The 16752-nt window shown below is 38.9% G+C and overlaps 1 protein-coding gene across 1 annotated transcript in view; it reads left to right on the forward strand.

The window, feature by feature from the left end:
* Positions 1 to 16752, forward strand: part of LOC140243649 (uncharacterized) — an 88122-nt gene that overhangs the window by 53429 nt on the left and 17941 nt on the right. The window contains exons 6-9 of the mRNA XM_072323312.1: positions 4678 to 4760; positions 6661 to 7249; positions 9694 to 9960; positions 12663 to 12755. Coding sequence (XP_072179413.1) covers positions 4678 to 4760; positions 6661 to 7249; positions 9694 to 9960; positions 12663 to 12755 — 1032 coding nt within the window. The remainder of the gene's footprint in view (positions 1 to 4677; positions 4761 to 6660; positions 7250 to 9693; positions 9961 to 12662; positions 12756 to 16752) is intronic.

Consider the following 16752-nt stretch of genomic DNA (forward strand, 5'->3'; position numbering starts at 1 on the left):
CAAATGACTTTCGGATCTCATTTCTCAAGTTGTTGCGTTTATCAACTCTGTCATGAGTCGATTGGGAGGCCTTGTCACTGCGCAGCTCCATATGATTGCCCAGTTTGACCTGAGTGGAGACGTGTAGTTGGCAGTGGTTGGTGTGGGCAGGTCTGAGCTATAAATACATTTCAAAACAGCTTTGCATTTATGCAATCACACTTTTTTTCATAATTTTAGAAATGTGTTTCTAACTCTGTTTAATGAAAACAGCTTTGCATTTATCAGCTCTTCACCCATTGAGGACGAACTGATTCTGCTACAACATGCATTTCCCATAAACACCTGCCCGATTAGAGGACTCGTCTTCTACGGGTTAAAAACTCTCTAAAAGTTGTTAAGAAACTTGTACCTATTGAGGACGGGTTCTGAGTATTCTCGGGCAGGTGTCTATGGGAAATGCATGTTGTAGCAAAATTAGTCTGTCCTCAACGGGTTAAATTCTGTGCCAGAAGTGAGTTGATAAATGCATCCATAGTTTGGCAGAGAACCTCCTGTGCAGAATCTGGAAGACTTGGCAGTTTTACTTCATATGTTTTGGGTCATTTCCATGCAATGCCCAGGGTGCATTATTCCTTTGCTGGCACGTCTAGTCTGCTCTATTTTAAATCGAAGGCAGCTCCGAGGAGTTTGTGTGTGTGTGCCCAGATTTGCCCCTGTGCATTTTTCATCCCCCCGGGAGGCAATCACATCGCCATGGCAATCTGACATCGCAGCATCGGGGGTGTTGTCAACCCCGGCAGATGCACCTGCCGACTATTTCTCCACGGAATTCCTCTTTTTCTCTTCATCTTGTCTCTTTCTTGTCACTTTCGTGTAATCGTAGAGCTGCATCTAGACAAAGTTTGTAAAGGGCGTCGGCTCTGGTGTTAAAAAGGCTAGGCGTCTCTGTCTTGTGCCATCTCTTAGAGTTAAAGGGATGACTCGAGCTGAGAGCCGGCTATTCTTGAGCGAAAGCAGTGAAATATATATCATGGAGTAATGTCATTCAAGGTGCTGTTCATTGGCATGACAGTTATTCACTGAAACTTAGCAGATTTTGTGAGTTTAATAGTGTTGGTACACACACAGTGATGTGGTATTGCTGCAAAATTTGTCTCTTCTTGTTTGAATGCAAGTTAAATAATGGGATTTATGTAATGTTTTATAGGGAGAAACATATCCTTTGATTTGAAGTTAATGAAGAAATCCATAGCAGAAGTGTGTGAGTTCTGAGGCCTTCAGGAAGTAAGCGTTTTGTTTGATTTTTTTATCAGTAGACATCCCCTTTGTTGTGGCATAATTGTAAGATTCCTTGATCGCTGCACTTCCCTCATTATTTAGAAGCGCAATAGGTAGAATGCCATGTCATGTTCTTCTGGCTGTAATCATTATCTTCCATAGGGTTGTACAACAGGCTATAGAGGAATGAAGGAAGTACAATTGATGTGGAATTTATTTTGAGAGTCTATGGTTCCAGCAAGATAGAAACAAACAAGTACATGACAAACCAAACAAACAAAACAAACACAATTTTATCAGTAAGTATTTGTTAGCCAGTTATTGAGAAACTCTAGGTTTATTATTACCCATCCTTTGTTGGATTGCATTTGAAGAAATGCTTTGTACTAGACCATCTTTTAGACTCGTGTGCACTCTGGCATGAGGAATGGAAATACCTTGCATTCATTTGTGAGAAGGGGGGCCCCTCAGGCAATTTTGAACTCATATTTTTATGCAAATTCCCATCTACTAAGGGGAAAAATCTCTGGAATGTGGTCATTCTTTAACTGATGATCCTTCCCTTTGTCGAGTTCAGGAGGAATCATATGATTCGCTGCCCATGGGCAGATTTTCTAATTATGTACTCCCTTCAATAATGCTGAAAATTGCACTTCACGCATGGCGTCCTTCCTTAGTCCCAGCCTAGGCTGGAGTTTGCTGGGCGGGTTAATAGTTTACACTGCTGATGGGACTTGAAAGTTTTGAAGCTGATGAAGGCAGGATAAGGACAAACAACCCCTATCCTTAGACAAGTTTACAGGCAAGTATTCAAATTTGATATGTAGGTTCATTAACCCTGGATCAAATGCTTTTGTAAGGCTTGCATAATGGGGGGGGGGGGGGGAGGGATTGGGGAGTCAGTACATTGAGAACCAAAGGCGTTGGTTTTCAGTAGATGAGGTTGTGTCCATGTCAGCTTTGCAATTTAGGAGAGTAGAGTCGCCATCTCTCTTTGTATGACATTCAAAGATGCTCCCTGAATTTGTTTAGTCCTTTGAATAGGTGTATTCAAATGGTGGTATGTAATCATTTCAACCGGATCTAGGGAATAATCATAGTTGGCATTCTGTACTTCCTGGTCTTTTTCTGTGCTATGCTTATTTTTTGTGGAAAAAAAATGACATTAGCCCCAATTGTATTTGTGCTAGATATAGAAATGCTATTCATCACAGATGATGTCGGCATTTATTTTCCAGAGTATATTCTGCAGTGGGTTTTGTTGTGAACGTTTTGTTCATTGACAGACTGAATGCTATTCCTCTGTGGGAGATTCAGGATCCGTCATCAAAAAGTATTTTCGTTGAAATGGTTTTGAAAGAGTTTGATTGCAAAATGAAGTAACTCCATTCTTGTTAATTTGAGGTATCTGCAAATAAACTCCCTAGAAAAAGACAAAACGAGAGAACAACAAAGTTTGGGATTTTTTTAGTCATAACTTCAAGAATATTTCTTATTAAGCAATAAGAAAGGTGTCATTGGAAAAGGTTTTATTTTGCTCTGTCTGATGATGGACTTTACTTTAATTAAAATGTTTTAAATTTGCACTTATCCTCTTTTTGGGATCAAACTCTCCATTCCTTCCTGCTAAATTACCATAGGACTTGATGAATATAAGCAATGTTGGCTCAATGTACTGCCTCCTCTCTGCTCTCTGGCTCTGTATTAAAGGCATAATTTACCATTTGCAGATGAAACAAAAACACAGCATTAGTGCTCTGAAATAGTTCTAAAATGTGAGTTAGGGATAGAAACAACCACTGTAAAAGTTTGAATCTGTATAATCAATGTTAAGTATTGTTAAATACACAAAATGTGAACAATAGTTATACCGGTAATAAAAATGTTGCCAGATTAAACCGTCAACAGTTGTGGTTTAATGAGAAAAATACTGATATCTCCTTATATTTAAGGCTATATTGCAAAAATTTTATATGGTAGGATGTTTGTGATACAACAGACCTACACAATATGCATCAAAGGTGATATCATGAACATTTTTCAATCACTGTTCCCAAAGGTAAACAGGACCTTTAACCCGTTGAAGATGAGTCCCGAGAATACTCGGACAGGTGTCTATGGGATATGCGTGTTACAGCAAAATCATTCCGTCCTCAACGGGTTAATAGTTTGTAATGGACCAGCAGGTGAAAGCTCTTGGCGCTGATAGTGAGAAAGATTAGTCACCAATCAAATATTTACGATGCTCTAGTGTACCTTACACTTTGAACAGATCTACTCCCACCAACGCCCAGGGGGTTTCCAATTTCCACCTGATTTTGTTGTTGTTTTGTTTTGTTGATGTCACTTTACAAGTGGTTGTCTCAACTGTCCTATGATAAACTGCATGGTATAAGAATCCTGGTGGGTGTAGATATAGATCTACAACATATCATGTTGAAGGAAGACTTCAGTCTGTGTTTATCTATGCTGGCTTTGATAAAGTTGCATGAAGAGACAGAAAGGGAACAGTCACAGTTTCCTGCGAATTACAGTAGGCCAAGCAGAGAAAGATAGGGAAATTTGAAGTTAATAATTTTTTTTTTCACAACATGGTAATATTTGTCATGATCACCCAAGCTAATAATGATATCTCCTTATGACTCCCAATTTGCTGTGAATATAATCATGTCATAAGTCCCTTTTTTTTTATGGGAGGGGGTTGTGTCAATAATAAGACGATGAACCTTTTCAACTTTATGAATTAATCATCCCTAAGTTATAGAAAATCATCGGTTATAATAACAGTTAACTAAACATGAAGCAAAGTTTCCCTTCTGCCAAAAGCATGGAGACACACATTTATTTGAAATTCAATGATATGTTAACTGGAAAAAGAGAGTTTCTGCTATTAAGACAATCTAAATGACTAATAAGATCAGTATTGTCGGTATAACCATTTATGTTCTGTCCTCTTCTCTTTTGGAAGAGGTTTTAATTGAAAAGTTTTGATTGATGAAGTCTTCAGAATGCAATTCAGCTAGTCTGCAGTGGGTTAATAAAACCATGATTGTTTATACCTCAGCAGGTTGCTTTTTTTTTCTCCCAACACTGCCAAGAGACTTGTGTTCACACCCGCATTGCCACAGACATTGGCGATTGATATTACTGTTCCTATCTTATGATTTTAATTTATCTTAGCTAAAACTTTTTGATAAGTGGATATATCCTGGTGTAAGTTTCTTCAATTTGTCTCCCTCTGCAATATCCTTCTTTCATTTAAATGAAAGTCAGATCAGGTGCAGGAACAGACTGAATTCTATTAGCACCTGTTAGTTATTTCAAGTAGAATTCTGTATAAACAAGTAATGTATCATGTATGTTGTTGATGCTGTCATCTTTACCTTTTTGTGTATGTGTCCCTTGTTACCATGACAGCTCCTCCACCTCCACAAGAGCCAGAACCTGCTCCCATAGAGAAGAAGAAGAAGAGCATGTTTGGCAGGAAAAGCAAGAAAAAGGTATGCAAAATGGGAGGGCCTTCTAGGAGTTTCATACTTGTGAAAACACTTGCTTGTAGTGTGTTTAGAAACATGTTTCATGCCATTAAATTCATCAATGTATTTTTTTTTCATGAAAGTCTACAATAATTTGTAAGAGGAAACTTGAATTGGATTTCTCACAATTTTGTTCCTTAGTCGTGTCAACTTAATTATGATTTGAAGGTGTTTCTAGTCAAGTTGTGCTCATTTCTTGCTGAATGATCGCAGTATGAGCAATTTGACCTCCGAAATGCAATCGAGAAAAAAGTTTCAGCAAAGTGATTACAAACAAGTTCTTTTGTAAGTCTAAAGAAAGCCTACAATTTGCCCACCTGATAAGTTTTTACAAGACTTGCCTTGTCAAGAACTGACATTTAACATTAATGAGGAAACAGTTAGGTGTCTACTTCATGAAAACATTCTTCCTGAGCCTGTCCAAATACCTCAGAAGTCCACGTGTTGATAAATCACAAGGGGAAAGAGGAACATGACCTCATTTTTTGTAAAGATATTGTACCTGCAATTTTTGTTCTTTTATTTTATTTACCTTGTTTGTATAGAGTCATATCTTTGTGTATCTTGTTGATCGTTATATTTCCAAACCGATGGTAGATAGATTGAAACTCAATTGGAAAAAAAAAAGTTGCAATAATTGTTGTTGCCGTAGTTTGAATACTCACAGCTGATATCAAAGTTGACTCTTTGCTGTGGACAAAGTGACCGTGATTATCACAATATTAGTTACTGTGTATTTCAAACCTTTGATGCAGCTGGCTTCAGAAGAGCGTGTAATGCGAGATCGTTAGAGGGCATTAGAGTAACCCTGACAATTTGATGACTCACTGCATGTGGCACAATTCTAGTAGTGTGCAAGATTTCTTGCGATAAATCCCCCCAAACTGAGATATCAATCTTAACATGGGACTTTAGTACCAAAGGTTACAGACTGTGCAATTTATTTGCATGTCAGATTTCTCTGTATGATTGCTTGTTGTAACTGTCTGAAGCTAGTGTGTTTTGATATGTGAAAGCAACTGTTTTTCTGGATGAGGAAAAGAAAAAAATAACACATATATAGAATAATATCTAATATATATATATAGGGCTAGGGCTTTCAATAACTCAGTCGGTAGAGCACCAGTCTAGTAATCCGGAGGTCTCGGGTTCGAATCCTGATGAAAACCCATTTTTTTTGCTCAAAGTTTTCGCTATATATATATATATATATATATATATATATATATATATATATATATATATATATATATATATATTCGTTCTTATATACATATATTCGTTCTTTTGCAAATGAATCCAGCTACGATGGATGGTGATGTAATGCATTGAGAGAAATAATTCCTCCCATCATAAAGAAATGACATTTGGAACTAGTGTGTATATGGACTCCACATATTTTCTAAAATAGGAAAATTTAAAAAAAAACACAAACTATGGCTATAGAATGAGAACTGAGCATTTTGAAGAAGTTAGCAATTTCCCAAGTTGGAGATTTAAGATAGATTGCATTATTGTCACAGGAAGAAAATTTGTAGGGTGTCTTGTTAATTTTTCATAGATCTTATATCAGAAAACTTGCCTAAATTGCAAAGAAAAGAAAAGAAAGAGATGCCACCAAAGAAAACCATTGTGTACATGTTTATGGTAGTCGTTTGTAACCTAAAGCTACTCATTCAGTACTTTGTTCTCTGTGGCAAGTGGATATACGGATTACGTGAATAATTATTGCATCACAGATGTGTATCTCGGTGAGTTTAAAAACCAACATGACTGTTTAGTACCAACGACCTTTTTCTGCACATGCGCACAATGGAACGACAAATTGGAATATTGATGGTATGACTATTTGATCCTCTGACAGGGTGAAGTCACCCTTGAGCCAACAAGCGAACCGGCAACCAAGCCTGCAGCAGTGGCACCACAGAAGGAAACAGTGGTGGAATCTGCCCAAGCAGTCGCCGCCCATGCACCTGCAGTGAAGCAAGCATCAATCGAGAGCAATGACAGTGTCCCGGCTGAGAACACCCTGAAGAAGCGGCGGCCGGCGCCCCCGCCACCGTCCGCTGCCAAAAAGGAACCCTCATCCCAAGGGAGCCAGTCGCCAAAGACAACTCTCGAGCGGGCGTCGCACGCCGTGTCCAAGAAGAGGCGAGCACCGGCACCGCCACCGGCGGGTGGTGCCCCTCTGCCCCCAGCCGTGCCGCTTCCATCAGCGGCAGCACCGGACGTCACCGTTAATGGTGACGCCTCCCCGGCCATGTCTGACCAGGAGAGGCGGATAACCTTTGGGAATGCGGAGGTGATGGAATCGGGGTCGGAGTCGGCATCTTCCGTTACTCCGTCGCCAGCGGAGACCCCATCATCGACGCTGGAGCGGAGGAAGGAGGGTGGTGACGCCACCGAGATCCAGCCACAGGAGGTGGACGTGAACCTCGCCGAACTCGATGCAGGTATACAAATGACGCTTGCTGGAAACCTTGCTTGATATTTATTGGGCATAGCAGATGATTATCAAGCATTTATTATGAATGGAGTGTATGCAATTTAACATGTCTGTTTATCGCTGAATATATCGGATGTAGATAGTGTAACAAATCAATGTATTTTCACTCAGATAGTGCATACATCCAGTATGAATAGCCTTGAAAATGTTGACCCAGTATATTGTGTGAAGTAATTGTAAAGAACTGTTCAGAAGAGTTGGTAAGAGCCCTTTGATTTTTCGGCTTTTGGATATTTTTGCTATGCATTGCTATTGCATGTCCTTTTGCTGCTTGATGCCTATATAGTCTCAGTTCCAGGCTGTTGGCTGTCAACTTTCCCTGCCATACTCCATTCCACCCATACCCTGCCTAAAACTGTTGATGAATCTTTTTTAGAGTCAAGACTATTCCCTCTCATGCATATTTATCTTGTCAAGACACACTTCCAGAAAGTCTGTGTGCAAGTTTTGAAAACAACAGGAAAATGCAGTCTGATGAATCTGACTTCTACTGGTCAACTATCGGGTCAGTGTCAGACAATTTTGCCTAATCGAATAACGCCTGGCATGTCTGACACTGACCAGATGGACGGCCAGCACAAGTCAGATTTATCAGACAGCCATCCAATACATTTCGATGGGTGGCCTGAAGCAACAAACTTTGCTTTCGTCAAGTGACCTATGAGAAAAAAATCTCTGTGGAATGAAGGTATAAATGTATTACGAGTACCGGCACACTTATGTATAAGTCGGGAGATTTATGCAGACATTGTTTGCAGCAAACTATGATGTTACTGAAACTGTAACTCTTGCGGCATTATAAATTCAGAGTATGCTTTGGAGGATTAGTGTTCGTGTGTGCACACTGCATACTCAAGACTGATATTCCTGCAAGTGTACTCTGGAATGAATATGGATGTGGGGGGGGGGGGGAACAGCCAACAGCCTTGGAATCAGGCCACTTTATGCTTTGCAGGTAATTTACCTTGAGTTTAGCACAGTTACATACATGTACAGGGTACCTAGCATGGTCCCAACAAGTCCACACATTGCATAGGATGTGGTTAGGGAATGCACCCATTGGTGGCTTCTTTCAGAATAGAACATACCCTGGAGATCATCCACTTAAAAAAAAAGAAAAGATATAATAATTCTTGTGTCAGACACAAACAACAAACTCCAGAATATGAGACTGTTTGATTCCTTCCCCCTTTTTAACAATATTAGTTGGCACAGAAAGAAAATATGTTATTAAGTGAAGGAAAAAAAATCTTCTTGTGGCTGACATTTATTTTTTTTTCTCTATTATTATTATTATCATTTTTTTTGAGTGGATGGTCTTTCATTTGCCTTGGTGGTGGTCTAAATTGCTGGTTCACATTCAGGAACAGTAGGCAGCACCTTTGTAATAAACTGTAGAGTGTTTTATAGCTTTTTCACTGAGGGTCATCTACTTTTTCTTTTCCATCGGGTGACATGCAGGTTAGCTCACACATTTATAGTCCATTTGTGCTGCACAAAGTTCACATAATGTCCTTGAGACAAAATTGGGGATAGATATTGATTGCTGGTGTAAGGTTAGTAGCTTGGTGTGTTTGTACAAGTATTGCACACGTGGTGCGTGTATTAGTTTCTGTCTGCACAAAACGGCATTTATCCAAACACTTGAGCATAATTTGTGTGCATTTTGAAGACAAATAGTGTATACAGGGAAAATGTACCTGATGTAAACTTGTTACTGTTGTGCACAGGTAGATGTATCTGGTTTCTTTAAATATTGATAGGAGTATTCCACTGTGACAGACGTGTACATAGATGTCTGTTTTGCTGGTTGCTGTCACCTGGAAATAAGACAGCAAACATCGCATTTTCATTGGACAGCTTCAAATTTTGAACTGAACAATATTTTAGTGTTCACAAAAGTGGTATATCTCTTGCCATTTCATCAGGCTCAAGAACAGTGAGTGGTGTTACAGTAGTTTGCCATAATAAAAGTCCTCAATTGATATACTAGGATAAAGTTTGGTGAGATGGTAAAACAACAGCAACAACATGACATTGTTGTTGGTGCCAAGTCCAGATCCTCTTCCAATTTTGTAAATGCTCAATTCAAAAGAGCCAAAGTTGATTTGATCGGCAGTTAGTTTTAAACTTCTCTTTATACCTTCAGCTTGATGCATGGTCAAAGGGCTTTTGACAGAGATAATAGGGTCCAGATTTAAACAGTTATACCATATTTCAACTTGAAAAGTTACACAAGTGTCTGTCTGTATTGTAAAGTGTCAAGGTGCAATTTTTGTTTATTCAGATCTTGTTTTGATCCATGTTGTTACGTCACACCTGAATGTTACTTGGGATAGAGAGCTAATGAATTTGGACACTGTGCATGTGCATGTCTATACTCTTCATCAGTACTTGATGACAGCAACCTACCCTCAGACCCTTCATCCGTGGCCCCTGACCCCCCGAATCATGATGCCACGGATGGTGGCCCAGCCCAGGGTGCGGTCCCGGTACCCCTCACTCCGCCGCCGGTGTTCGTGCCCCCTCCGCCCCCAAACGAGCCCCCCTCGCCGGGCGAGCCGCAAGAGGACGTGGGCAGGTTGATTGAGGAGGGAATCCTCATGCTGGCCCATGGGGGTGGGGAGGGGCCCGACACCATCAGTGAATGCTCTTCAGGTGAGATGGGTGTATCCTCTCAGCTCCGCCTTTCATCATCCTCCTCTCCTTATCCCTGTCATCCAAACCTACGTGTATTTTATCCACTTCCTCTTCGAAGTTCCCCAGTATTTCTCTCCCAACCCTCTGCATGCCTGGTTGCTATGAGAGATGACACCTGACACACACACACCCTCTCCTGTGGTGGTGTTTACCGTTTACCTTGGCAGAAGGGAGCAGCTGCCATAAAATTGAAAAGCCCATCTGTTGAAAACCAATTAGATCACAATATACTGAAACCTGTTTGCTGATTGTTCTTAGGTAATATCAGAATAGCATGGGTATTATCCCATGAAGCACTCACTGTAGGTTCTTAGGTAATATCAGAATAGCATGGGTATTATGCCATGAAGCACTTGCTGTAGGTTATTAAATATACCAAATCATATGTGATGAGGATGATTTCAATTAGTTGAGGATAATGAACTTTTGGAAAGGATAAATACCATTCATTTTTCTCTTTACATCAATCAATCAAACGTCATTCAGGTTCTATTTCTGTTAGCCTTTTTGTGTGAGGATCATGTGATCTAAAAGCAGAACACTGAGAGAGACCAAAACCAAAAAGAGAGAGAGAGAGGAACTTTAAAACACAGCATCTCTCTTCTGGTCAAAGGTCACACTTTGCAAGCCCAAAGTCGATTACATTTTAGTGCCACTTCTCACATGATTGTCAAAGGCAAGGAGTAGTCTTTGTGCAGGGGGCTAGTGCACTCATAAATCAGCATGCAGAGGGTTAACGTGGTCTTCTTCCAATTCTTTCCCGTTTCATTACCAACATTCCATCTCCTCTTCTTATCCGGAGGCGGCAAGAAGTTCACAATCCTGTCATGTAAAACAGTCAGCCATGTTGCATTCCCGGCAAACGTTGCCTCTTGCACCATCATTTACAGCTTGATATATGATAATGGGGATAGTAGTATAATATGCATGCAAAGTCCTGCAGTTTCATGTGTTTAACAATGCTTTCCAGCTCTGCTATGGATCTCGCACCCTCTTGTCTCTCAAACTCATGCAGCATTCTTTTATTCATTTAGATTTTGCATAACAACCCCACGATTAATGTTCATCAATGATTAACCTACGAGGAGGCTCTTTAACAAGCCAATCATGTCATCAAATATGACATCCTCGTTTTTTTGTTTTTTTTTTCCTTGCTATATATGTACTAACTAAAAGCAGTTGTTACGTACGTCTAATGCTTTTCATGTGTAAGCTTCTCATGTCAATTGAATAGATACATAACTCCTTGGAGAAAGTCTTTTCTTTCTCTTTCAGTGAGCTTCAGACAGAAATGAATCATTTTTCCTACAATTTGATTGATTGCCCGCTCTTCTTGCAAATGTTTTGGAAGTAGATGCAAGTCCAATCAATTTTTACTTATTCATCTGAGCTTGAATATATTAGTATATAAATATGTAGATGTTTTACCCGATAATTAATTGTAAAGTTCTAACTATAACTGTAGATAGGAGATGGAATATTGTTTGCCTTGAAACTACAGCATAGACTGTGATATTCGTAAAGAATAGATAAATATATATACATATATAGTTCTAATATCCTTGTCTTATGGAAATTAGTGATAAAGTATGACGCATGGCCTAGCTTGCTGCAGTTCTTTTACAAGTTAATGCAATTCATTCAATGGTCCTTGACATTCTTTTGTTTTTTAACTGGAATATATTTCTTTCTCTGCTCTCTTTACTTCCATTTTGTTTGCCAATGTCTTCACTTTGTTTGTGTTTGTTATTGTTCGCTTCACTCGGCGATATACATCTTCATGTCATACTATCTTGACGTCAAATGGAAAACCTAACACTGCAATGCCATGCGTTTAATCCTAACTTCTCCATAATGTATGAATGTTAAAAATGTTAATCACAAAATTCTTCTGCTAATTATAATTTTCCATCAATTCAAACCCTCCTCCCAACATACAAACATGCACGCAATCACTGTGACTCAATTTTGTCAATATTTGATATTGGCCGTGGCCGATTTTGAAACGATCCCTCATGCTACGATCAACTGTTTCAATAAACAAATATACCTCTTCTACCTCAAAATAATATTTGCGATCTATCTATTGCCTATTTTTGCAATATTCACACTGGCAACAATTATTATCATATCAATATGACTGCTATTTGCTCTCATGGCAAATTATTGTGATACTGCATTCGGTTGACAATCCATTTCCCCCTCTTCAATCGACAATGCAAATTGATGTTGATTCCATGCGATGAAATCACTCGGATGGAAACTACTATTACCATAAACCTTATCACCATCATCACCTTTGTAATTGTTATCACTGCTGAATCCTTCCATGTCATCGGGTGTGCCAAACATGATTCATCTCATTTTCATCACATTCTTTCTGGAATAAAACCAACAAATTTACTCAAACAACAACAACAACAATCTACATCCATTCCTCATCAACCACCACCAATACCACTACTACCATCACCACAACCAATATCCCTGTGACCGTCGTGTCCTGTGCTGTATTTGATGTCTTGTGGTACCCCACTCCATTCTCATCCCATTGCATCCCATTGACCACAACAACCACCACCACCACCACCACCACCACCACCTGTCATGTACCCCCATTCCGCCCCACCCGCCCCGGCCACGCCCATAACTTCTAGCAGACCCCGAGCCCAGCCTGAACGCCTCGGCCACGTCCAGCCTCATTCAGAGCATGGAGGCTGCCTTTGAAGAGGCCATAGCGGTAGGGACAGAATGTAAGTCACCCGGCATCAAGAGTGGTCCTGCTGTGCCTACCACGCCCTTTCCCTTCACCCATCACCCTTTTTTGGTATTTCTGTCTTCTGCAATGCACCCTGATCTAAATAAAGAAGACTTATCTCATACCTGGAAGACCTTTGCTGTTTATCATTTCAATTTAACTTGCTTTGCAGCCAAAAAAAAAAAGAAAAAAAAAACATAAACAAAACTGGAACTTGCCAATCTTGTACAAATGTGAAGAAAATATTGTTAAGGGCCATGAAAACATGATTGATAGATTCTGGAGGCAGATACATCGCAGACAATCAGATGAATTATGTATGTTCCATGTTTTCTGCTTGCATGTTGCATGATATAAAGATATTGCATAATTTACATAAAGGCACCCTTTCTCTAAATGATGAGACAAGTTATACTCCATCACTTCATTACTATCATTCGCTCCAGGGTATAGATAGACCATTGTTAAAACGCACAGGGCCCCACCACGCTTGCTGTGAACTTGTACCTACAAATCACAAATTCTGCATGCCACACTTCACCTGTGTTGCAGTTGATCAGAGTGTTGTTGTTGGGCTTTTTCTTATTTTTGATTTGCTGTCTGTTCATTAGATCATGGCCAAGGTCCAAGAGTTTTTTATGCTACATTTTGCAATGGTAATAGTTGTAAGTGAAAACCATATTTCAAGCAAGGGGGAGTTTCTTGTGTGTTGCAGTTGAGTGGATATTAGCAGTCATGCAAACAACTAAAGGGTAAGGGTGCCATTTTTTCCCCTTGTCACATTTGGTGTCAGGAATAGCAGACAGTGCTTTTCTTTATGATGTGTCAACAAAAAGGAAAAAGACAAGCAAACGGATGGTCAAATATTCGCACAATAGTGGACTTTGCCTCTGTAAAGCTTCTTAGAGACACCTTTATACAGCGGTGTCCGATGCATTCAGAGCATAGCTCTCCAACAGTAACCTCTTTTGTGTACAAATCTCATTCAATAGGATTTTAGCTGTGTAATGCTAAATACCAACCTACTTCTGCTCTATGAATTAAAAAAAAAAAAAAAAAAAAAAAAAAACACTGCTCCTGTATTTAAAGGGCAATAATGTATTTCCAAGACCGTGAAATTAACAACATTAATTATTAGAAAATGAACAAAATAGACATAAGTTATCACATCATGCATTATTTTATTTATTTATTTATTTATTTTTTTTTTTTTGGGGGGGGAAATTGATTATTCTTTATATCAGGAGAAAAAACAGAAGTTGTGTGCCATTTATGCCACATACAATGTAGATTTGTTCTTCTGGATCATAGGATAGCTCGTGCATGCACTAGCGTCAATGCTGTTTTTGTGCAGATATGCAGTTGTAATCACATCCATAGTCTGTAGTCTAGATAGTTTCCTACACGCATTTTGAGTATATAGCATGCGGTTTGCCACATATTCCACCTCTGTTTTGAAAACTTTCTCACATCATGTTTGTTCCCATCAACAAACCATTTACTGTTTCTTCTCTGTGATGAAGACTCTACCTCCACAAACAAACAGAAAAGAATTGTTTGGAATAACCATTGATGTTTAATTCAAACTAAAATTTTCATTCAAAATGTATAAAAGGATGTTGGCCCAGGTTTTTCTTACGAATGTATATTTGTTTTTCAAACATAAATGTCATAATGGTGGTTATATAGGTTGAAACAACTTGACGCGAGGTTCTAAGAAATGATAAGTTAGTTGTGCAACTCACAGTTGCCTTGAATGGCATTGATTGCACAATGCCATGTAGAAAGGAAAAAAAGTAAATTGAAACATCAACAGGCAAGGAATAAAGCAAAACAAGAACAACAACAGTAAGGAAGCAAGCAAGCAGTCTCACAAGTCATGGTCAAGTATTTGAGTCTTGCTGTTTTTGTAATGTTGACGGGGGGGGGGGGGGGGGGTGGGGGCTTGATAGAAAGAATAGCTGTCTAGGGTGACAAATGACCGTCTAGTCTTCTTAACTGATAAGTGTTATGTATTAACAGCCTCCCAGTTGATCAGCTAGCTGAGGGTAAGCTGAGATACCTTACACATGGTAAACATGTGATCCCTGTAGAAAAGGTGCAATTCGAAGGGTGCTTTTAGTTACGTAACCGATCTTGATCTTATGTGCCTACTGCACCTTGATGCCAAAGTGACTGATGATTGATAATAGTATATCAACACAAAGTCTCAGGGAAACATTCACATCTGTACATTTCATGCCATCTCCGTACCTAAGATTTTACATCCTGATAATCCTTGTAAGCATTTTTCCACCTCTTGCTGATTTTTTAAAGTCCCTTATGAAATGATAATGATAGTATACATTTGCAATGTGCCATTTGTATCACTGGCATATTTTTGGTGCAGCAGAGTCCTAATTAAAATCTTTATTACTTAATTCATACCAAATGAATGAATTGGAATACCAGCTCTTCACATGCATTAATCAAAATCAGGACCCTCACTTTATTTAAACAGCCATTTGCAACAGTCAAATTACAATTCATATCTTGTGTGTGTGTGTGTGTATGTGCCTATGGCAACATTTTTGTAATGATTAATCTGCATAGAGTAGTTTCTTTGTGGAAAAGTTACATATACATCATCATTGTTGCCATTAGTGGAACTTACTGTGTTTAAATGCAAGTAGCTACCAGATGTACAGATCTAGATGAAAGTTGTAAGTTTCTTGGTCTTTGTATACATGAAACCCTTTAGTTCCTGATGAGAAGTTAGTGGCTTGAAGCCTTGCCTAGCATAGCACCTGTGTTTTGTTGTGACAGTGTGTCTGCAGTGCACAATTGAAAGTGATATGCTGACACACTTTGACAATAAACCAATGCTGACGTATATTTGTGATGTATTCAACATCACTTGGTAACATGAATGCACTGCATAAGTGATATGTAAGCACCCAACACAAGATACTGTGAAATCAGAAACATTCGCGGCATTAAACTTTTGCAAATCAGTGAATGGCATTCAATGCATTTTGTGTGCATTTTACTTTCACCAATCTTGGCTCCTCACAAAATTTTCAAAAGTTTCATGCGTACAAAAATTTTTGGTTTTACAGTATCTTTTTTTTTCCCACACAGACCTGAACCCACAACTCCCCAGGCCCATACTTTTCCATCTCTAATCCACAGTTTTTATGACATTTAACAAATTCTATGAGCCTCTTTACAATCTACCATCATATAGGTAGAGTACCTTAATATTCATTTTGTGTAGCAGAGTAATTCTGCTCTTGTGTCGTGTTAATTAATCAGTCTTTGTCCACAGTCTGTCCGTCAAGTTTTGTGTGTCTTCATTCAGTTCACTGTAGATTGCAGTCAGAATAATATGATGTGAATGTTGAATGCATTTTTTTTTCCCTCTCGTACGAGTACCTAGTAATTTCGCATGTGAAAAAGTAATACATATGTTTTTGATTTTTGCATGCAGAAGCATTCTTGCAGTGTTCTTGTTGTGATTTATGCTGTACCTTCAGTCTAACACGCTGCATACGCTTTGAGTTTCCTTGCCCCACGTCATCGTACTGTGTACTTCCAGATTACATCTCTGCTAACATACATGTACACCTCATTTCTCCTTCTGATTTTATTATAACAGTGTGATGCCTCCATGATGCAGCTTTAACTATCATTTATTTTTTTGTGCCAGTTTCTCATTGTATTTTTGTGAAGAAAGTTTTTGTATACAGTAGATGAAGATGCAGATAATGTTGTCATTTTGATAACAATACTTCTGCTCTCATTGCAGTGTGAAGTTCAGAATTTTGTGTATCTATTTGTTTGTTTGCTTGTTGTTTTGCTGAAAAATTATCAGAGTTGGTCTTGTATAAAGACTCATTAATAGATTGTTTGTTAAACTACATGACCTGTGTGATATCTTCAGATTTAATGTACACATTGTAGGGATGCTTCTCTCATCTCACATCATATTCTAGTGGAGAAATCAGTCCCCA

Source organism: Diadema setosum, chromosome 20 (genome assembly GCF_964275005.1).
Source record: "Diadema setosum chromosome 20, eeDiaSeto1, whole genome shotgun sequence".
NCBI lineage: Eukaryota > Metazoa > Echinodermata > Echinoidea > Diadematoida > Diadematidae > Diadema > Diadema setosum.